Source organism: Ischnura elegans, assembly GCF_921293095.1.
Source record: "Ischnura elegans chromosome 13 unlocalized genomic scaffold, ioIscEleg1.1 SUPER_13_unloc_1, whole genome shotgun sequence".
Taxonomy (NCBI): domain Eukaryota; kingdom Metazoa; phylum Arthropoda; class Insecta; order Odonata; family Coenagrionidae; genus Ischnura; species Ischnura elegans.
The window spans coordinates 11,313,483-11,337,441 of NW_025791657.1; the positions used below are offsets into that span (position 1 = coordinate 11,313,483).

Consider the following 23,959-nt stretch of genomic DNA (forward strand, 5'->3'; position numbering starts at 1 on the left):
AAGTTGGATCAATAAAATTAATGCCTGTATGTATTTAGGTATATATTATTCTGTTGATCTAATTTTCATAAGCAATTTATGTACTTGTATCTGCTAGTTAGCTATTAACACATTCAATGCTGATGTGATTTTTATGAAAGTTGTCAGAATTGGTCGATAAATAAGAAAGAAAAAGACGGAGTTTTCACAACGTACCTTTGGTTCAAACACTGCTATTACCGAATGGTACAGATGGTTCGAAAGGGGTTCCTTGCTGAAGGTCATGCACACGATCCTAACACTCAGGAGTAGATATATTATTACATACCGAGTGGGATAAAGGACTCCTGGCCTGACTGGCAGAGCCTGTCAATTGATATGCTTCTCATTGAATGTGTTTTGAATAAGATAAGAATAAAATAGGAATCTTGAAAAATAGTGTCAATTTCATAATTAAGATTAATAAAAATTGATTAGACCTATGATTTTACATATATTTCGTGGACCTAATTTTCTCAAGCAATTTTTGCATTTTTTTAACAGTTAGCAAGGTAGCTGTTAACAGATTTTCTATGCACATAATCAATATTTTCCATGAAAAGGACAATTTCCCACTTTTAAAATATCCACCTGGATACCAGACAAACATCTCAACTGTACCCCCTGGCAGGTGTTATATGAATAAAAATGCCTGTTGGCCCCACCCGAAATCAATGTGCAAAATGGTTAAAAAGAAAGGATGAATTGAGGAAAAGCAGGACACATGAAACGTAATTGCAAATTCATTATTTAGAATAAAAAAATTATTAGCACTGTAATTTTGTTTTTTATTTTTGGATCTAAATTTTTCAAGCAATTTTTGCATTTTTGACAGTGTTCTGTTTTTAAATTTTTACTGAGGAAATATTAATTTTGCTTATCTCAGTGGTCCACTAGATTGAAATTTGAGAGAGTTTCTGCAGTTGTATTTTGCCATGGTAGGCTGAAGAAATATGTAGAAATTTTGAGAAATACTCAGTTGATTCTAACAGATTAATATACTTAATACTACATAATTTTCAAGATGGAGGACATTTCCCCATTCCTAAGAAATCCTCCCGGGCACCGGACAAACATCTACAAAGGATGACATGTATGGACCAACCCAGATGTCTGAACAAAATATATATGCAGATAAAATAATATAAATGTTTAGATATAAAAGTGTTCTTATAGGAGACTTTTTTAAAATTGATGTCATGTCCGAAATGACATGTCCAGATTAATCCGAACGTCTGGTCACCCTGTGTGTGACCAGCAGTTGCACAACACGAGGCAAAAAGTCAGACTGCCCTCATCTACATAGGTATATATATCAATCTTAGCTTTATTACACCACCATTCGTGTGAGAGAAATGTCACTCATCCCATTGAGGAGTCCCATGGTGGACTGTCTCAATTCTCCTTTCTAGCCTGTTGTCTTTGCTACAGCATAGCTGAATCTCAAGATTGCTATTTTTTTCTTCAATCAATCTTCCTGCTTGACCTCAACATAAGAAGTAAACAGAACCCTCATATAACATTTTTATAAGCCAGTGAAGTACAATAAAGAACCAAATTCAACTTGTTCATTTAGTAATTGAATCTAAAACAGATAACAATAAAAATAGTGTAAACATGAAGGAAACATATTTCCTTTATGTAGAGTTAATGTGTCTCTCTCAACCAAAGGAACTTTTGCAAGGTCCCTTCCACTCTCTCAGTTTCCTTTGCATTGTATTAGTGCACATGCCTCAACCAAAGAAATTCAATTTACGTACCTTCATCCATTACAAAGGCTTCCTCTTAGCAGAGTGCTTGTAATGGGTTTCCAGTTGAGTTTGACTATACTATGATAGGTTGACTACGGTGAGTTCTTCCATTCCAGTAAACCAACACACTATTTGTTTTGTCCTGCCTCTTGATCTGTACCTTACGGCCACAGGAGACCTTTTCCATGTTTCAGGATAGAAGCTGTAAGGCTCGCTTTACCATTCTGTAGCAGAATCTGATGTGTATGCGAAGGTGCAGTCAAAATTGTGTCGTACATAGCAGTGAAATGCTAGAACACATGTGAAAATTGGTGGGTGTTAGATGGCAAAATAGTCCCTTTTATAATTTCCTTCTTGCATTTGTGCAATTACCAGCCATTTTAGAGATAAATGCCGTTCTAATCTGAGCAATTCCGTGCCCCGTGTAAAACGGCCTTATCAAAGATTTTGGATGTTTGCAATATTGAATCACTTGGATTTTTCCATCATTGCATCACATCAACTACATTGATGCCCATAGATGTAAAACAGCTCACAAACAAATCAGCCATTGATCCAGAATGTGGAAATTTTACTGCTGTAATGGAATATGCTTCTTTCCTGTCACTAAATTTCCTTAATATGACGTTTTTTGTAACATATATATAGTTTTTGGTGAGGGATACCCGTGGTAGATTCAAATATTTGATGAAAATTATTTTTCTTCCATGGAACGTCTTGATGTGGTCATAAAAGGGGAAAAAATTAATTAGTTATTGTTTAGAAATTGTTTAATAATTAACCTAAGGATACAATGTGATCATAGACTTCTTGAAATTCTGTCTCGAAATGGATTCACAGATACATAATTAGGGTTTTACTTCACTCCTTTGCAAATAATGAGAAAACACTAATCCCACTGCTCTTATTATTGTGCCGTGGAAATTTTTAATACAACATATAATGCTTTATAAATGGCAATGTAAATCAGGGTTCTACAGGATGGAATAAGGTCTGAGTTGGAAGGTGTAGAATTTACCCACTTATATTGTGGCTAGCACATTGAGAAGCATTCCACAAGGTGTGCAGAGTAATCTGGTCATGTCAGCCATTTCATTTTAGGTTAACACTTAAATGTTTTGCAAACATGATTTCAGCCAGCTTGAGTGGTCTCAGGTGAAAGAGGAGGTTTTATTATTATTATTATTCACATTTTTATTTTGCCCCCATTGATTGGCACCCAGCATTATCTTCTAGGTAACTATGAAAGAGGAGAACGAAGACCCTCTCAATGAAGGTAATTATCCTGAGATGTACACACCGGATCCAGCTGCAATTTCCAGTAATGCTTTAGACCCATTGGCAACTGACGACTTGGTAAGTTCACGTTTGCTTTGTTAAGCACAGTTTTCCTATTGCAAAAATTCAGTCCTCCATGGAATAATCCAATATCATTTACCATAATAAAAATACCTTTTCCCTTCCTTTATCAAATGTGAATTAGTAAACTTGAGGTGTGTTTTAAGTCTTCATTGAAGAATTCATGGTTACTCATCATATTAGTTAAAGAAAAACTTCTTCACTATGTTGACATGCTAATTTTTGTCGACAATATACGTTCTCACCTATTTTGGTACCTCACCTATTTTGGTTGCTTTTTCAAGGAGGATTAAGGGAATCACAGTTTCTTAAGTTTTGGCCCATAGGCCCAAAAGTTTTTTTTTTTAGTAACAAAGAGATGTGTCATTCTTGACGAAATCATGATGCAAAATGATTGGGTCATTGAGCTGAACAGAATTGGGGCATACAGCTGATTTTATCACACACCTTTGCTCACTGAGCAAGTGATATCATCTTTTGAGAGGGTATTGGATGTTGGCAAACCAGGTTGGTTGTGGACAGGCATCAATTATTTTCCATTAGTTGATTTTGATGGAGCATGTAGTATATTCAACTTTGATTGAAATAAAATGTTGTGATTACCTTTAATGGATGAAATCAACATTTTTATACACCGTCTGCACATGTAGACAAAAATTCTTGGTTGCCGATGAATGATGTCTTGAGACCATCATGTCTCAAAATATTGCTGATAAATTTATTTTTCCTTCTTTGGAAGATTTTCCTATGGCTAATTGTACAGGCAGAGTTACTTTGTGGCCCAAATTTTATAGGTTAACCCTTTCGCGCCGGACCTTCATTGAGGGAAATTCTTCCTACATACGAGTCTCTTGAAAGTTTTCTTTACTCCCCTGTACGAAGCTTTTTCGCGTCGACTGAAGGCAGTGGTTCCCTCCCTAACAATTTTTGGACCCAACTCAGTGGGGCGCCGATCCCTTTCCTTGGCCTCTGTCCCAGACGCTAGAGGGATTAAAAGCCCCTTCCTAGGACGAGTCCGTGGTCAACTGGCTAAAATATTAGTGCAAAATATATGTAAATATTTGTTGTTCGCATCGATTTTTTACATTCAAAATGAATTTTGTGTCTCTTTTCTGAGCGTGCAGAAATTTTAAACGAAGTTCTAACGTTGATAAAGACAAATTTAGTATATTTACTAGTTGGTCTATAACTCCGTTGATATTAACGTTAGAATTTTGTTTGAAACTTCCATGTGTTCAGCAAAAAAAGATGAATTAATTTATAGCAATAGATATGAAAAGTAAGCAACAAATATAGTTTTGGAAAACACACTGCAAATAACAGTAGTTGACGGCATGGAGAGGATAAGAAAGGGTCAACCTGAGCGGCCGAAGATTGGACTGGGTTCGCACTAAGGCGGATCACGAGGGGCGACCGCGTCCGTGGGTCTATTGTGTCCGCCACTGTCACTTTTTTCGATCTGTGCCGCACAGGCGTGGCATTCGTTGCTTAGGTTAGGAAAATTAATGCCGCACAGGTGTGGCATTCGTTGTTCATGGAAAAAAATCGTTGCCGCACTGGTGTGGCATTCGGCACGAAAGGGTTAATATATTTATCCGGCCTTCCTCTCTGATGTCAGAATAGCAATTCAGGGAATTTTTCATTTGTGCATACATTTGATGTTTTGGTTGTGATCTTTTTGCTTTTAATAGCAATTGGTGAAAACCCGTAACAATGAAGTGTTAATTCTCTTTTTTCTCAGAGTGGCATGGGAAGATGTGGGTCCCCTTCTGTAAAAGCAGATCAGACCAGTGATGATGGAGGATATGTGCACAATGATAGCATTGATGGGGCCACAAATGGCCTTGAGCCCCAAGCCTCTGTTCAGGTACTCATAATAATAATAATAATATTGAAATTGGTTCCGAGATTTTTTTACATCAGATCAGTCAGTGTGGAGCTGGTTGCATACAATTTAGAGGCAAATGCATTAGTAAACCTTTAAATTTCATAAAATTATTAAGGTTATTACCTTAAAAAGTTATATTTGTGTGCTTAAAGTAATACACATTTAATGCTGTTACTACCCACGACGCATCCCTAAAAAAACTCCAAAAATCAAAATGTTATGATAATGATGGTTTTAGGCTTACTTCTTGCACATAAAGATGGGTTTTATATCCACTGTAATTTAGGTTAGATTGGCAGTGAAATGAGTAAAACTTTCTGTTATTGTTTGCAAGCTATAAATTCCTTACCTATTTATTGCCTGGCTCACTATAGAATAAAAAACTGTGCTATGCTGACATATGGAATTACAACCCCTTTGGAGCATAATAGTAACCTAGATAGATGAAAGAATGGTAGGGTAATGGTCAAATAAAGCAGGGACTATGATTATAATCTGCAAAACGCAGAAGTATTTGAAAAGGCTACCATGGGAATTCAAGGTTGGCAATGAGTCCAGGCATTGCAGTAGGATGAGCTAACGATATGATGCACTATTATCAAGTGAGTAAACACATCTAATCCATCTCTGCACAGCATGCTTTGTATTTTTTCTGTTCGCTTGTGAGTGATTTGCCCAAAATTGAATTTCGCATGTATCTATATTTTGAAAGACTAAAAGACTAATAAGAATTTTGATCATGATATAAAACATGTAGCAGAGAAAATCCACGGAATACAAAGCTTTTTTGCATGTTTGTAAGATAAGTCAAAGTAAAGAATGAGGGCAACAATATTTTGAAGCAATTAAAATTAAACCCAAGTCTGACACATTCAGGCATTATAAAATAATTAGTCACACATTAGTTGCGGTGTTTTTACTTGATACTAATCCTCCCTTTTCTTCAAAAGATGAATCATTTCCTTTTTTGAGCACTGTGATACATTATAATTATTGCACAATTTAGTGTATATAAAGGTGACACACAAGCTGTGCATGTGAATATTAACCTTTTCGCACCGAGCTCCTTCACGGGAAGTTGCTTTTGGCTCTACGAAGGGTTTGAAAAATTCTTTTTCTCTCCGTACAGGGTTTATCTTGGCTTGGGACTGTTCAGGCTGTCACTTCCTCCCCTTCCTGACCTTTCCTAGCGGGGTCCCGGACCCTTTCCTGGGCAACTGGGCAAATATAATCCTCGACCCTTTTCCCCGAAGGCAGCCAATCCCTGCATACTTTTGCGGTCAGTTTATTTTTTCCAGTGCAATTTTAATTGTTACTGTTGCATTAAATGTGAGTTCATCAATGTATTCCTTTCATTTTGCAATCCCTGTACAACTTTTAAACGAAGTTCTACGGTTATATTTAGGGTTTTCAGCAAAACAGCACTATATCATAGCCAAATGAGCTTTTCTGAGAAGAGTGAGGTTATCATCTTCCACGTACATATTTCTGTAGGAGAAAACTTACACCAATATACTCTTGGGTGTTCCAGTTGGAGGTTAAAAGTTTTTCCAAGAAAACATTAATGCGCTAATGTGTCCCAAATTAAGCCCGTGAGGTGCACAGAGTAGACCACCTTAATGGATCCTGACCAGAGAACCAAGATAAGAGAGTAATTACCTGGGTAGAGCAGTTCTTATTCCTGCAATGGTATGGAATGCTTCTCACAACATGCATCTACGTAAAACATTCCCTATTGGCACATTAAATTTACGAATGTTTAGGATATGCATTAATCAGTATTTATAGCGAAATTCGTTTATAATACCTTTGTATTCAAAGGTTGGAAAGAGGTTATTAAAAATGCCGCTGTAATTTTGGCTCAAGACAAAGACCTGAGAGAATAATATTTTATTACATTACGAGGGCTTTTTTTCATAGAAGTTAAATCGGATATTCTATCAAATTTCACTGCAAATGTACACTTAGAATGTAGTTAACAGAGTAACGTATATTTTTAGATGTAAATCATTACAATATTATAGAAAAGCAAATTAACTACATTCGATAGTCTGCTTAGACACTATCGATATATCGATGGTTGGTTGTAGCATGCTGTGCGATTCACACCATGTGCTCAGTTGAAGTCAATTCTGTTTCGTGTGAAGAAGAAGTTCTCATTGTATTTGTGTTTGATATTAAAATAACGTTACCACTATCTAGACGTCAATAATTTCAACAGGTTATGGACCCAGACTGCTTAATCACCGGAAATGTGCGGTCAGTTTTAGTGAGAACGTTATTTTTTGCGAACTCCAATCGCAACTTTGTTCTTCGGTTCTATGTTCCAAACGGACTATAAAATGGATTTCCGAGCCAATATTGAAAAACTGAAGGGTGCGGAAAATTGGAGTAGATGGAAACGGCAAATAGAATTATTCTTGAAGCATCACGAAGTGGCCGATGTAGTTCACGGAGGAAGACATCCCGGTATACTTGCCACGGCTGCTTCTGAAGGTGAAATTACTGCGCATAGACTTGCTGTGCGAGAGTATGAAAAAGCCGACTCTCTGGCACAAATTATACTCGTGAGTAGCATGGGTGATGCTGATGTTGAATTGACTGCGACATGTGCCACTGCTGAAGAAATTTGGAAGAAGCTGCTGTCAGTATATGAGCAAAGTTCGGGCCAAAGAGTGGATCGGTTGATGGAGAAATTTTTCTCGTCGGAGAAAAAGGAATCCGAAGACATCGCAGCGTACGTTGCTCGTCTCCAGAAGGACTTCACGGACCTGAATGACAAGCTGAAGCGATTGACCGATGCTGTGCTCCCTGAATTGCTGTTGATGAGCAGAATTATGTCGACTTTACCCAGGGAATACTTTGAATTCAAAAGTGTGTGGGAGAGTATACCCATTCCTGATCGTTCTATCAATCTTCTGATTGAGAGACTTCGATTAATTGAGATGAGGCTTCCGGAAAAGGAAATAGACTCATCTGCTTTTGCTGTGAAAGCCGAATCGAAGAAAGGTAAAGAAGAGACTAGAAAATGTTTTAAATGCCATCAGCGTGGTCATCTAGCGAACAAGTGCCCTGAACAAGGTAAAAAGAGGAACAAACATTTTTCAGGCAAGGGTGCAAGTTTTTTATCTTTCTTAGTTGAGGGTAATAATGTGCCTAGAGAAGCATGGCTTGCAGACACTGGTGCCTCTCAGCATATGTCTAATAATAAGGGTTACTTCATGGACTACACTCCTTTTACTAAGCCTGTGAATATCACGATAGGAAATGGTGAAGTAATTAAGGCGCATGGCTGTGGGACTGTGAGTGTGAAGGCGTCAATAGACAAAAACCTTGTTTCATGTGATATTAGAGATGTTTGGTATGTTCCAGAATTGGGAAGGAATTTACTCTCTGTAGGAAGGACTGTAGAAAAGGGATTTAAATTTAGTGCGGATGCGAGAAAGTGCATCTTCAAAAGAAATGGGCTAGTGAAACTTGTGGGAGTGAAGACGGAGACTGGGTTGTACGAATTAAAAATGACTGTCCAACGTCCAAAGGACTCTAATGAAGTCAACGTTACAGCAGTCGATGCTAGTCTTCAATTATGGCATGAAAGGCTCTGTCATCAAAGTAAACAGCACGTAAAGAAGGTACTGAAAAGTAGGGGTATTGAAGTTCAACAAGAAGAAGATTTCTGCGTTGGATGTGTGATGGGAAAGCAGCACCTTGATAGTTACAAAACTCGAGACTGCAGACCTGATACCGTTGGTGAGATCATCCACGCTGATCTCTGTGGGCCGATGGAGACCTCATCGTTTGGAGGAAGTAGGTACTTCTTACTGCTAAAGGATGATTTTTCCAGTTACCGCCGAGTATTCTTTTTGAAGACAAAAGATATGGTTCCTCATTACCTTGAAATATTTTTTAATGAGGCAGACAATGAAGGTAACAAGATAAAAACTTTTATGAGTGATGGTGGACTTGAATTTAACAATGCACGTGTTAGAAGACTCCTTCAAAAGAAAGGTATTAAGATACGGATGTCCATGCCCTACACTCCAGAACAGAATGGAGTGGCAGAACGTGAAAATAGAACTTTAGTGGAGAGTGCAAGATCTATGTTGCATGCACAAAATCTTCCTAAAGGACTATGGGCGGAAGCTGTGAATACAGCATGCTTTGTCTTGAATCGTACAGGTCCGTCAAAGGTATATGGAAAATCCCCTCTGGAAGTATGGCTGAAAAAAGGTCCTGTTAATGTAGAGCACTTGAAAGTGTTTGGTGCAGAATGCTATGTACATGTTCCTAAGCAACGCCGGAGGAAGTGGGACAAGAAATCAACATATGCCAGATTTGTAGGATACTGCAATGAAAGGGATGGATATAGGTGCTGGCTGCCAAACTCAAAAATAGTAATAATGAGCCGAGATGTTTTGTTTAAACCAATAGAAGTTTTGCCCAATAAGTCAGAGTTTAGAATCAGTAATCATCCTGAGAAGAGAAATGTGGATGAGAATAATACTGAACCACACAATAATCAGGAGGTAGGAGATCTTGAATCCGTGGACGACTCAGAAGTAGAGGAAGAACCATCTGAAGATGAAGAGATGCCCCAGCTGCGTCCCAAAAGGCAAGTAAAGCAGCCTGCATATCTGAAGGACTATGTCATGGCAGCAGAGTCAACATCTCCATCATCTTTTAGTGAAGCGATAAATTCAAAAGATGGAGACTTGTGGAAGAGTGCCATGGAAGATGAGATGAACTCCTTGAAAGAGAATGAAGTGTGGACTCTAGTTGATTTACCAAATGGAAAAAAGGTCATAAATAATCGGTGGGTTTTTCGTGTGAAAACACATTCAGCCAATGGGGCAGTCCAGTGCTACAAAGCACGTTTGGTAGCGAAAGGTTGTACTCAACGCCTAGGTATTGACTACGAAGAAACTTTTAGTCGAGTGGCAAGATTCGAGACTGTACGATCGGTTCTTAGTGTGGCTGCTGAGGAAAGATTGAAGCTTCAACAATTTGATGTGAAAACAGCTTTTCTTTATGGAAAACTTAAAGAAGAAGTGTACATGCAGCAACCTTAGGGGTATGAGGATGGTACAAACCGAGTTTGTCGCTTAAATCGAAGCATATATGGACTGAAACAGGCGCCTCGCTGCTGGAATAACAGACTGGTTGCATTTTTAGCAAAACAGGGGATGAAGAGGAGCTCTGCTGACCATTGCCTATTTGTGAGGAATAGGATGGACAAAAAACTGTTAATTGTGATCTATGTGGATGATGGGCTGATTGCTGGAACAGATGAAGGGGAAATGAGTGAGTTTTTAGAGCATCTAAAGATGGAGTTTAAAATCACTATGGGCCCTCTTAGTTCTTTCCTTGGGATGGGAATTCAGCAGCTAAGCAATGGTTCAATTTTTGTGAGCCAAGGTTCATACACGAAGAAGGTTCTGGAGCGGTTCCAGTTTGCTGATGCAAATGCTGTCTCGACACCCGCCGAACCTGGTGCCTCTGGTGGTGACGATGGCACTGAGGATCAACCCTTGGATGCCAGTATACCGTATCGTGAGGCTGTAGGGAGCCTTATGTTCCTAATGGTGGCTACACGCCCTGATATAGCCTATGCCGTGAGTATTGTCTCCCAATCCCTTGAGAGCCCCTCAAACAAAGACTGGAAAAATGTGAAAAGATTATTCAGGTATTTGCGCGGCACAGCTGACTATGGATTGTTGTATAAAGTTGATTCCCCAGAGCAAGTGTTGCATGGATTCAGTGATGCAGACTATGCTGGTGATATAAAAACTAGACATTCACGGACTGGGGTGGTTTGTATGTACTCAGGGGGTGCCATTTCTTGGTTTAGTCAAAAGCAAAGAAGTGTTGTATTATCCACCACTGAAGCTGAGTATGTGGCAGCAAGTGAAGCAGCTAAAGAACTGGTATGGTTGAAAAGATTATTTTCTGAAGTGACATGTTTAAAAGACTCACCAAAGTTACTAGTTGATAATATGAGCGCTGTAAAACTTGCAAATAACCCAGAGTTTCATAAGAGATCGAAACATATAGATGTTAAATACCATTTTGTACGGGAAAAGTGCAGTGATGGAACATTGAACATTGGACATGTCGAGGGTTTGAAACAAGTGGCTGACATTCTCACTAAGCCATTGGCAGGGCCATGATTTAAGACTTTGTGTGAAATGCTGGGTCTAGTTGATGCAATAAATTTAACTTGTGTGTAGTTAGTTTGAGAGGAAGTATTGAAAAGCAAATTAACTACATTCGATAGTCTGCTTAGACACTATCGATATATCGATGGTTGGTTGTAGCATGCTGTGCGATTCACACCATGTGCTCAGTTGAAGTCAATTCTGTTTCGTGTGAAGAAGAAGTTCTCATTGTATTTGTGTTTGATATTAAAATAACGTTACCACTATCTAGACGTCAATAATTTCAACAAATATCGCTCATATAAACTTGCCAGTAAGTTATAAAAATAACAATTAAACATCTAACCTTAGCATCTCCAAAAATAGTTCTAGGTGATGATCAACTACGTTAATATGAACGCTAGAATTCCGTTTAAAATTTGGAACTAATCAGCAGAACATACAGAATGTAATTCCTTGCATTGATTTTCAATAAATGCAACATGAACGTATTTAGTTATTTTAACTTAAAAACAAATAAGTGACCCTGAGCACCTTCCTTGAGTGGGACATTGTGAGCCGGAATGGGCCGAGATAATCCCCACGTGGACAATAGGAAAGGGTCGGACCTCGCGCGCCGAGGGACCCTAATGGCGGTTGGGACCCACTTGCCATGCTTGACCGTGAAACCGTGAAAACACAGCCTTTGGCCTTTTGCTTCGAAAAATTCAAGCCGTGAAAAGCCAGCCTTCCTTCTTTAGCATCAGAAAATTCAGGCTGTGAAATGCATAAACCAATGCTGCTGTGAAAGCCAATCAGGCTGTGAAATGCATAAACTAATGCATAAAGAGGTTAACAAGTGAATTTTTTGGGGTGGTGTGTAGATTTTTATCAATGGTCGTTAATTAGGTTAAAATAAACCGTAAAATACCAAGTAACCCAAGGTAACAGCCCTACATGCAATATGGGGAATAATGAGTTAATTGAAATATTTTAAAAATTCTCTAATAGCTTTTATCAATATTGGAATTATTATTTTTTGACGAACTAATGAAGCTATTTTTATGTATATGTATCTCTGTCTCTAATGATGCTGATTTTGGACTCATATGCAAGCACAGGCCTCAATGTCTTCCCAAGGCGAAGAGGTGGATGCTGAAGGCACAAGAGACGTTGTGATAGACCTTGACACTCTGCTGGTGTTTACCAAAACAGAACTATCTCCCAAGGAGACTGATGCCTCTGAGGTATGCATGAAATACACATTCATTTAAATTAATGGATTAAAGTGATGTTTGGGAAAAATCCTGAATTTCAAGTACTGTAAACTCAAGAACTTGAGCCTAGATTTTGGAGCCTTAAACATAATGTTGGTGTGGAAGGTTATACAGGATTTCCACCAGGTCAGGTTTTCCATATTGACCGACGTTTTGATAGGCGAGTTGTCCATTGTCTTCCCTGAAGACGATGGACAACTTGCCCATCGAAACGTCGGCCGATATGGAGTTGGAGAACCTGACCCGGTGGAAATCCAGTGTAACCTTCCACAATTCTGTATGCCAGAAATGCCTACGATCATTATGTTGGTGGATGTTTAACCCTTTCGCGCCGAATGCCACACCTGTGTGGCGAGGATTTTTTTCCATAAACAACGAATGCTACACCTGTGCGGCGTTAATTTGACAGTGTATGATTGGAGTGTTTAGGATTAGTGTTGGTGTTGTCACTCATTTGTTTTTGTAGTCTCGCCACAGATTCACAAGAATACAAGATTTTTGTTTCATTCTTTTATTATTTTAGAGATGTCATTTCTTTTTGGTAAATCTGGAATCTGCTTACTTTCAGCCTACTGTTATGGAGAATGGATTACTGGTTCAGAATCGGAAAATGGCCATGGAGTCTATGACAGAGGCTGTGGGTGAGTGCTCTTCAGTGCTTGAAAATGTCTGTTCACAAAAAAGACTTTTAACGAATTCTAACAAGGGAATATTAAAAAACCGGATCACGGAATTCAATCAAATTTTGCAAACTGCCGTGAAATTTTTAATTTATTGTCTGTATTGTCAAATGTTACAGATGAATTCATCAATATATCCATAAATTTCACCCATAATTTTTAACCCTCATATGGATTCGCTGCGCCTTAGCGGCGCTCGTGGTTTTAAAAGTGGTGTAAAAGTTTTCCATTCCAATGGATCATTTTGAAATTTTCAGTAGTCTATTTTTTCTGCTTTCTTCGTCTACCTGTAAAATTTTGTTTGCATATTGTTGATAGTTTACATTTTATTGGCCTCTAATGAAAAAAGTTACGTCGTTGGATTTACGGCGCCGCTGCGGCGCTCAGTATTTCCTCGTCGCTACGTCGGGGTCTGCACTCTCATTGTTAATGTAAGATCAATTATGTTTCGTATGAAATGCTATAATCTATTTATAATCATATTAATTAATTTTCTAAACTTTATAAACAAAATGTAATTGTTAAACAAAAGAAAAATATTACTATACTAATTTTTCTTTCTATTTTTGCTTAGAATCATAATGTCCCTTGATATAATGCTCATTGACAAAACTTCATCTTTTTACAAGAATTATTCGCAGAAACTCATGGCTAAAGTTGTTTTTTCCTGGGCCTCCGACTTAGTTTTTCTAGGGCCGATTATTTCCTCGTCGCTACGTCAGGGACTCTGAACGCTAATGTCAAAGCAATTATGTTTCGTATGAAATGCTAAAATCTATTTATAATCCTATTATTTAATATTTAAAACTTATAAACCAAGTGAAATTGTTTAACAAAAGGAAAATATTACAATACCAATTGCGCTTTTTCTTTTAGCTAAGAATCATTATGCTTGCCTCGTCATAATGTTCATTGACAACACTTCATCGTTTTGCAAGAATTATTCATAGAAACCCTTGGCTAAGCTAGGTTGTTTTTCCATGGGTTCCGTCTTAGTTTTGCTTGGGCACCTTCTCCGCTCCGCGTCCACATACCTGCCGTGGTGATAGTCACCTTTGAGTAAATCCGATTGCTACTCTGTTTAGAACTACACCAATCAGCAATTCTAAGAAAATTTTAACACAATACATTATCCTAAATCGTAGAATATTGCTTTCTCACCGTCTTGTGAATATTTCTCGCTGAAAGAGTTGCTGTAACTTACCAGGAGATTCAGAAGTTTCACCAACTACCGTGAAGAACACATCGCTCAGTTATTGTTATATGTCTTGTACCTTTCATTCGAAAAAAAATCCCTTTGCGGCTACGATAGTGTACACAAAATTGCTGGCGTTTATATAGTTACTGATTACATGACAGTTTACCATTGGGGTTAAATCAAGATAACTACCCAACTAATTGTGTGATAGAAAATAATTTCTCTTTCCTGACTATGAGTTTAGAAATTACACGGTAAAAATCGTTTCATTATGAGTGGGTGAAAAGACAATTTAGCGTGAGGTGAGAATTTGTGAAAATATTTCTCGTTTCTTTGTGTACTGCACAGATATTTTATGCATTGGGGGTGTTACTAACGTAAAGGGATGAGTGAGGAGGAGAAAGGAGAAGGAATGCCAGGTAGGTTGTTTTGAGGTGAAGGGGTAGTAGTGTGTCGACTGCCCAAGGTGGTAAAGGAGTACCTTTTATCACCTTGTCGACTGCCCAGGATCGGGGAATACCCAGATCGTTGGGACAGGTAGGAGTAGAAAATCCTTATCGCGAAAAAGGTTGGGAGTGCAAGGAGACAATAAGATACAATAGCCTTCTTTTTCTTCATCCTTCCATCGCTACATGAGGCACAGGGAACAAAAGCCTTGTCAAAACGCCTCGCAGTAGCCCTCCCTTCATTCCAAGAAGGTCCAGCTCGGGTGGGTCATTAGGGTGGAGAGAAGTTCAATCAAGTTTTGTGGGGGGGGGGGAGAAGGCGGTGAATGACGAATAAGGAAGCTTAGTGGGAAGGTATGAATAGTCTCAATGTTTGGGTCACTGAAACTCTACGGAAAGAAAAGATGAGGGAAGTCCTCCCAACGTGAGGGTATTTTTGTCACCTCAGAACATTCTTCCTTCAGTCCCTCACGAAGAGCTGGACGAAAGAAAATAGGCGCCTGTTCCTTCTTCCCTACCACCTATAACCCATACTTCTAAGAAGTTATTTCTTGGATTTCCCACCAATCCAGGAGTAAAACCTCAGCTGGTGCACTCCCACGCATCACATTTACTCGTCCATGTCTAAGGAAACGTCCTCAGTGAGGGAATGGGGCTCCGCGGTCGGAAAAAAATACCGGCTCTTCTAGCTCCACCTCCAAAGTGGCGTTGGGTTGTTGGACACGTCGCTAATTATACCAAATTCATTATATTTCAAAACAAATAGGACTTTATTTTTTTAATTGCAGGCTATAAGCTCCCAGAATATTCGCGAGATTTGCCTTGATCGCCAGAATCCTGTAAAAACCGCGAAAGTAACACTCGTTTCTTCGCACATGACCTACAGCTGTTTCATTATTAACGTTTAATAACTTATCCTTCTGTATACACTGCAAAGACAAAACATATGGGTGGACACAGTGAAGGAAAATTATGTCATATGGGCATAAACGAATTGTATTCGGTCCTCATTTTTAGTATTTCGATACATAAAAATATAAACAATATAAACATTAAAAAGCGGAGTTTTTCCAGCACAGCATATCAGAAAAAATATTTGAAACAACCATTACACACGAAATTTAAACTTTCATTCGAAAATAACAGACAAAGGGAACAGAGATAGAGAGCATTACGGCAACAAATGGAAAAAAATGCAGCGTTCAAGATTTTTTGTTATAACTTCAACAATAAGGGTTTAAATCTAGCAAACCACGGTGAGAAATAAAGATAATAGATGTATTTACCATTATCAATCATAAAACTTTTAAATTCACGCTGACTTTGAAAGATAATAACGAAAAATGACGCGGCGCCGCTGCGGCGCCGAAAATCCAACGACGTAACTAAATTTGTAAATCCATATGAGGGTTAATGTTTGTCTTGACCCCAAATCCTTGGCTGGACAACTGGGCACTTTTACCACTGGACTAATGCTCACCCTTTGCAGAGTGGCTCTTAAGGCTGCTTTTCACGGTGAATGATCATTCGAATGGCCATCATTCATCGTGTATAACATAAATTTCCTGAATTCGAATGATCATTCGATTGAAATTTCAGGCATGTTCTAATTTGCTTGAATGATTTCCGTGAATGATATGAGCGCACGGCGTCCATATTGCCATTGGCATCCACCTCAAAATTTTAATATTATATATAAAAACTTTGGAAGCATAGTAACCCATGAAATAGCTCAAATAATTAATATGTACTTTGAGAGAACATAAATTCACAAACACCAACTGTCTAAAGTGGGTAAAATCGGAAAAACATTCAGCATTTTTAAAGATCAAAAACGTCGTTTTTCTCCTCGATTGCGTCTATATTTTGTTTGATTTACAATTATAAAACTTTATTAAATATTTGAACGCTAAAGTTTGGGGTGAAACTCCCAGTTAATGACAAAATCTCTGTATATTCGGTGAACACATTCCAGCCAACGCGAGCCGCTACGTTATCTTGGCTCACTTATGAGATCAAAACATTGCCTATCTCCAATCATTCAAGGAACTCACCCGAAAGAAATTTTGAGCACGTCCTAATTTGCTTGAATGATTCCGTGAATGATATGAGCGCATAGCGTCCATCTTGCCATTAGCACCACCTCGGAATTTTAAGATCATATATATAAACTTTGGAAGTATAGTAACTCATGCGATAGCTCAAATCATTAATATTTACTTTGAATGAAAGTAAATTCACAAACGTCATTCCATTAAATAGGGTAATTCGGAAAAACATTCTGGTTTTTGAAAGATCAAAAACATCGTTTTTCTCCTCGATTGCATCTATATTTTGTTTGACTTACAATTATCAAACTAAGTTAAAAATTTGAACGCTTAAGTTTGGGGTGAGACTCCCAGTTAATGACAAAATCTTTGTATATTCGGTGAACACATTCTAGCCAAAACGAGCCGTGATATCATATTGGCCCACCTAAGAAGTCACATTATCGCAGGGTTGCCTATAAGTCAAGGAGCAAACCCCATAAACTAGCCCATGGATGTCACAGTCCACTTTCTTCCCCTGCATCGAAATTTAAAGGACAGTGAATTCTCTGTGGTGAATAATTTAGGTACTCATAAAGCTTTTAAAAATAACACAAAGATGGCAATATTCCACAGGTTTATTTTCCGTACAACGGGTTTCGACCGTTAGGTCATTATCAAGTACAATAAAATAATGGTTGGTTTTGGGGTTGTATTTATATAGAACGGATGGGTGACAGGTGGAAGGGAAAGTTGGGTAAGGGTATGTGTCATTGGGTGAAGCGCTTCGGGAATGGTATGGCCAGGAGTGGGGAATGTCCAAAAAATAGTTGTTCATTCATCAGTGAAATGCCTCCTCCTTGCACAATTTCCAATTTCCCCAAAGTGTCCAATCTTCGGCCTTTCATCTCCACGTGGACGATCTCCGGGTCAAACTCGCAAGAATGTTTTTCCTTCAGGAGATGTTTCGCCACGAGAGAGGTGGTATCTCCTTTCTCCCAGCATTTCCTGTGCTCTTTCATGCGTGTATCGAAGCTCCTGCCTGTCTGATCGATGTACACTTTATTACAGTCGTTGCACTTGATTCTATAAACCCCCGATTGTTTGAGGTGAGGGATCTTGTCTTTCGTGCGGCAATGCAGCTTTCCCAAGGTGATCGGATTGTGGACACATGTTCGAAGTTTGTTTTTCGGGATATGCTTGGCGATTTTATACGATTAATCACCAATAAACTGGATTTCACACCACTTTTTGGTTTCGGGTGGGGGCGGTCCAAGGGAGCACAAATTTCTAATGGCGACATCACGTTGTTTTTTATTTAAAAGTCTGTCTATTAAACCGTCACTGTAGCCGTTAGCCAGAGATATGTGTTTAATTATGTTGAGTTCTTTTGTGAATTCCACCGGTTGAAGGGTTAGGGACACCAGCCTATGGATTAAAGAGTGGAATGATGCCAGTTTGTGAGTGATGGGATGGGCCGAGTCTATAGGGATCACTGCGTCATTGTAGCACTTCTTCCGGTACACTCCGAACTCATGATTGCCATTGGTCAGGGATATTTTCAAGTCTAAAAAAATCAGCTGTCCACTTTCGGTCCATCCCATCCCTCACCCAACCCTATCCACATACCCTTCCCCAACTTCCCCTTCCACCTGTCACCCATCCGTTCTATATAAATACAACCCCAAAACCAACCATTCATTATTGTACTTGATAATGACCTAACGGTTGAAACGCGTTGTACGGAAAATAAACCTGTGGAATATTGCCATCTTTGTGTTATTTTTAAAACTAAGAATGTCATTCCACTATATAACGCCTGCTTCTGTTACTTTTACTCATAAAGCCTTTAACTGTAATTGTGCGCAATATCCCACAATATATCTAGAGAGCATTCGTTAGCTTTACGGTAATGGAGTAGTAGCAAGCAATGAGATAACACAGAGCCAACTTTATTGTAGAAAGTATGATGATGCTGAAGCGCACTCCTTCGAAAATAGAGCAGGTCTCTTCCTTTTTTCCTCTTCCCGGTAACTTTCTTCTCTCGCACAGAATTGACCTTTGCTCGACTGCATTGTGAAGGCTGTTTACCTGAAGGGACCCCAAACATAAAAACTCCTTGTCGACCGGCCTCCACCCTAGTGAAACTTTTGCTTTAAGCTTATTGTGTTTTTTTTTATTGGAGCTGGGAGCTGCAGCGTCAATACGGGACTCGTCTCCATAAGGAAGGATTTTTCTGAGCGATAAACAGCGTGCAGTTTTACCCCCAATTATTTTTTCACGTACTTTTTAATTTACTGAATCGGAAGGAAAAAGAGCTCGGGTAGCCATTTGAAGAGTAAGTTTCCTTATGATTATGTTCTAGAGCGTACTATCTTGAAGCATATCATCGTTGCTTTGCAGCGAACACAACTTATTATGTACTTCGTAACGGGATCACAAAACGCACGATTTATTAAAGTGGTTTTCCATAGTCAAATCGTACCGTTCTAATTCCTCCCATTACTTAGTACGTCGTACCCCACCGAAAAACAAAGCAATACAAAAGTATATTGAAGCGCACATGTAAGTGAAGCATTCCGTCGTCTGCGACTCCCAAAACAAATCATGTGGTCAGAAGCGGTCGGAAATATTGTAAGAATCGAAATACACTATCGATAGTCGCACCAGTGTGCATCATTTCTGCGCAGAAATTTCGCCGAAATCATTCACCGTGTATAGCGGTACCGGCGAATGAATTTCATTCGAATGATCATTCACCGTGTAAAGTGGCCTTTATACATGAATGTATTTGACCTGTAAATGTTGAACTGCATTTAAGTTTAAACTATTTGGTTATAAACCCCCATATGGGGGCTATTTCAAGAATAGATACCAATGGACTATGTAAAACACAAGAAATTTAGATTGAAATCTGGGACCCGGTTGTTAGACACTTCCCTTGTGAAGGTTGTAGCATCTGTATTTGTCATCCATCTTTACATTCTTTTGTTTATGATTTATAGTTGTGCTTGAGACTGTAATCAGGTCAGAAAATGTCTAGTAAAATTTTCGTCATGCTTCAGTGATATTAACCAATATATGCAGTCATATGCATTCATATTGGAATTCCAGTGTACTTTACCTAGCAATTTTTCTTTAAGACTGGGTAATAAAAAAAATTCCCAGTAAATCATTTGTGAAAAATACTAAGCATAAGATTCCAGTAACTTACCATGTCAATTGTGGTGCCCATAGACAAAATTAACATGGAACATGTTGAAATGAGCTCAAGTGGTTTTTTTACAGTTTTGAAATTATGGTAAAATTTTGCTTTGATAGACACCCCAGCCTATTCACTGTTTTGTGCTGCTGGCAACTGTGCTTTAGTACGCCGTACAGTTATTCATGGAAAAACTGAGATGAGGAAAAAAACTTATTTTACTAAAAATAGGCTAATCTCAACTTCAATACCTTGTGTGCATCAGTTGTAGTTCTGCAGAGTAATGACAGTGGGTGTCCAGGCCATGCTTACTTATTCTCATTTGCTAAGATTTTGAGGTTATAGCTTCATCCAAATTGTTAAAGGTGGTACAGCAAAGTACAAGGCATCTCCCTCTTCGAGGGTGGATATGAGAAGTTTGAATTAATTGGATGTTGATTTAACTTATAACTTGTAAGTTTATTTTTTATCAAGATGTTCTAGTGGTATTTTGTGCATCGCTTCATATTTTAAGTACTTAAGAGTTTTATGAAAATTCAATCTGGACGTATTCAAAATTATGATATTATTCTGATGATTGCTTCTGAAAATAGATAAATTATAAGGGAAGAGTTAGGGAATTGGAAAATGGATACAGATTGACAACCTGGAAATCTGGTACATTTGCCAATTTTCAGCTTTTTTCATATGAAGTCTGTGAATCCACAAAGTGAGGAAATTAAATAGGTATTTTTACAGACTTACTCATGAATAAGGCTTCATGGTGATTGCTTGCCAGACTTAATCCATGGTGAATTCAACCCTGAATACAGGGTCAGCCACTTAAAACAGACGATTGTAGATGGCCCTATGACGGAGTTGGGAAGTAGTGTGGGGAAGGCTACTGATATGTTATAAAATGTACTGTCTGCCATTTCAGTGCGTCTTCACATGCAAAGCCTTTTATCAAAATGTTGGATGCGTTGTGCAAAGATGGCAATTTTTTCTCATTTTAACATTCTACATAACTGGTCTGTTCTGATGGTTTTTATACCAATCCATTGTGAACTATCCAGGCTCTCAAACTAAGACTGGCAGAAAGAGATATAAGCGTCACTGTGAGGCCACATTCAAAGAGAGAGTTAGAACCCTTTCCACTCTTCTCATATGGGGTGTTAATTCACTGAAGCCATAATATAAAATTTCGGATCCAGATCCGATGCCTTCCGCAACTTTGAATCCGATGTATCAGATGGAGGGCAAAAACAGCAGATATTTGTATATGAGGCATCCCATCTGACCATGTCTAATGTTAATCTAGGTATGAGATCATTAATACCCCATTCCCTTTTACTTGAAATAATTTTATAAATATTGCAAGGTGTAGTGGTTAGGATAGAAAGAAATAGAGAGGTCTGCCCCTAAGAGAATGTGATCTTCATCTACTGCTATTGTTGTTCTTACAAATATTTCTTTTTTTAGTATATGTTGTCGTTGAAGGTAATATGCCATATTATTGCCCCTTCATCTTCCTCTCTATGATTTATTAAGCTGGCAACGATTTTTTTGTGAGCTTTAATTACCTTCTGGCCCGTCTACTTCCTTTACATTTCTATATTGCATATTTTAATCTTTGTAATGTAAGGAAGTATTTGTTTTCTATAATAATGATAATCGTTTCAATTCAACATTATGTGTATGCATGCAATTTGTAAATTGAGTTTATGATTACTTCTGTGCATGAGAAACTGCATTGAGGTGTTTTGTGGAATATATACTTGAGATTAGTATAAAATATTTTGCTAATTTCTCTGAGGAGCAGTGCCACTCAGTTTATGAAGAAATGTATGGAAACCACCGTAAAAACTTAACTGACAACTTGTTATGTGTATGGCATCTAACCGAAGGATCGAATAAAGTAGCTACCTTGATATCTGTCTAATGACTGTTATAAATTAGTTCAACGAATCATAGATTTCATGCCTGACTACTTATTTTTAATTTGAAATTCTTTTCTAGAGTCCCCAGCTCCTGAAAGAGCCTCAGCCCTGTTTTCAGTCCTTGAACCAAAGATAAGAGCATCACATTCAAAGAAAGGAAAGGAGGTGATGGATACGGACATTGATAAATGTGACAAAAGAACGTCCTTCTCCATTCCTAATGATGGACGGTTACATTCGAAATCGATAAATGCGTATAAAGTTGGAGGGGATAGAGAAACAACGACCATTTCTCAGAAGAGAGGTGGTTGTGATAATGCAGACACCATTAAGTTTTTCAGGAGCACTGAGAATGGAAATAATGGCCCGGCGACAGTAATGAGTGAAAACAAAGTGAAATGTACTTGCATGATCAAAAGTTCTTGGAATTGTGCCAGTTCAACGAAAAAATCTTATCATTGCTTCATCTGCAGAGATGTATTCAACGCCAAAAATGATCTCATTAAGCACCTCAAGATTCATTTCCGTTGTGGTAATTTGGATATTGATTCAAGTTTGTACGTCGGAAAAGATTTGTCCCTAGAAACCGTTGTTTCTAGCAGAGAAACCAATGTTTCTTTTCAGCCCCTCTCCTGCAAAAGTTTAAATCAGCTTATGTGTAAAAGCCAAGGGGTGAGGCAAAAAGGAAATAGGCTTCTTAAGGAGAAATTCGGAGGAACAAGGGAGAATAAAAATGTGAGGGAAGTGGGAAGCCTCATTGTAGATGGGAAATCACTCAGTTACTCCACACACAGCAAAGAAATCTTACTCTTGCAGTGAATGTGATAAGTCTTTCTCTCAAAAGAATCACCTTGCCGGCCACATGCGGACTCACACGAAGAAGAAACTGTATTTTTGCAGTGAATTTGATGAGTCTTTCTCTCAAAAGAGTAACCTTGTCGGTCACATTCGGACTTATACGAAGGAGAAACCTTATTCTTGCAAAGAATGCGATAAGTCTTTCTATCGAAAGAGCACCCTTGTCTCTCACATGCGGACTCATACGAAGGAGAATCCTTATTCTTGCAATGAATGTGAAAAGATTTTCTCTTAATAGATCCTCCTTTTCTTTCATTTGCAAACACTCGGGGTTAGGTTTTAGTTGTCTTATTAATTGGTAATTATTAGCAATCATGGTATACAATTCTTAATATAACGAGTACTGCTGTGTGGAATGAAAAAATGTCCCATAATGTTGAAAAAGATGAAATAATATGCAGTTAGGTCTGTGACCTGATTTGATAGACGTTCAAGTAAATATACTATGCTATATTTTTAATGGCTAAATAATTTATTCCTGTATATTTAACGGCTATTTTTTACCGTTAGAAAAATGTTTACATTTATATGTAAGCCATGCATTTTAACACTTCTGATAAAAACCTGAGGCACTTAGTCTCATGAATAATTCTCAATGTAATGTAATGTCAATGTTAATTGTGTGATTAATCAATGTTTAATTGTCTGATCAATGTTAGTTGATGTATTGTTTCTATGTAATTTATATGCGAACATCAAGTTAATAAGAATATACGATTGATGAAGAGAGTGCTGAACTGAGGGACTGGTCTGTTGAAAATGTTCCGTGCAGCCTTTCCCATAAATACAGTCTATCAAGATGCTTCACTTCCCAACGTCACCTGTAGGTGACATCAAAAATTCGAAGTACCTCATTTTCCATGGGAATGAAAATTTTCAATGCATTTTATTTTATGTAAGAACTTACATATACTTAGTCATCAAAACTAAAATGATAATATCATTTACGTACCTCTTCTGAAGTTAACAGGCCATAACAGTAGGTCTGGTCACAAAAATCCACACACAACCTCACTGTCTTCTATTCAAAGGCGTACTGAAGACTCCTCTGTCGCCAAAACAATATGATAATCTAATATGTGGTGCAGAAAGACACAAAGAAACATAACAAAAACATACCGTGCCCCTAAGATTACATTGTTGCATTTTGTGTGTTCACAAAAGTGTGTCACCTGTAGGTGACGTCAGGCGTTGCCGGGTTA

The 23,959-nt window shown here is 38.2% G+C and overlaps 1 protein-coding gene across 1 annotated transcript in view; it reads left to right on the plus strand.

The window, feature by feature from the left end:
• LOC124172423 overlaps positions 1-23,503 on the plus strand; it is a 28,521-nt gene extending 5,018 nt beyond the window's left edge. Inside the window, exons 3-7 of the mRNA XM_046551863.1 lie at positions 3,006-3,125; positions 4,870-4,995; positions 12,266-12,397; positions 12,996-13,068; positions 21,979-23,503. Of these exons, the coding sequence (XP_046407819.1) occupies positions 3,006-3,125; positions 4,870-4,995; positions 12,266-12,397; positions 12,996-13,068; positions 21,979-22,718 (1,191 nt within the window). The 3' untranslated portion in view covers positions 22,719-23,503. The remainder of the gene's footprint in view (positions 1-3,005; positions 3,126-4,869; positions 4,996-12,265; positions 12,398-12,995; positions 13,069-21,978) is intronic.
• Positions 23,504-23,959: the final 456 nt, after the last annotated feature.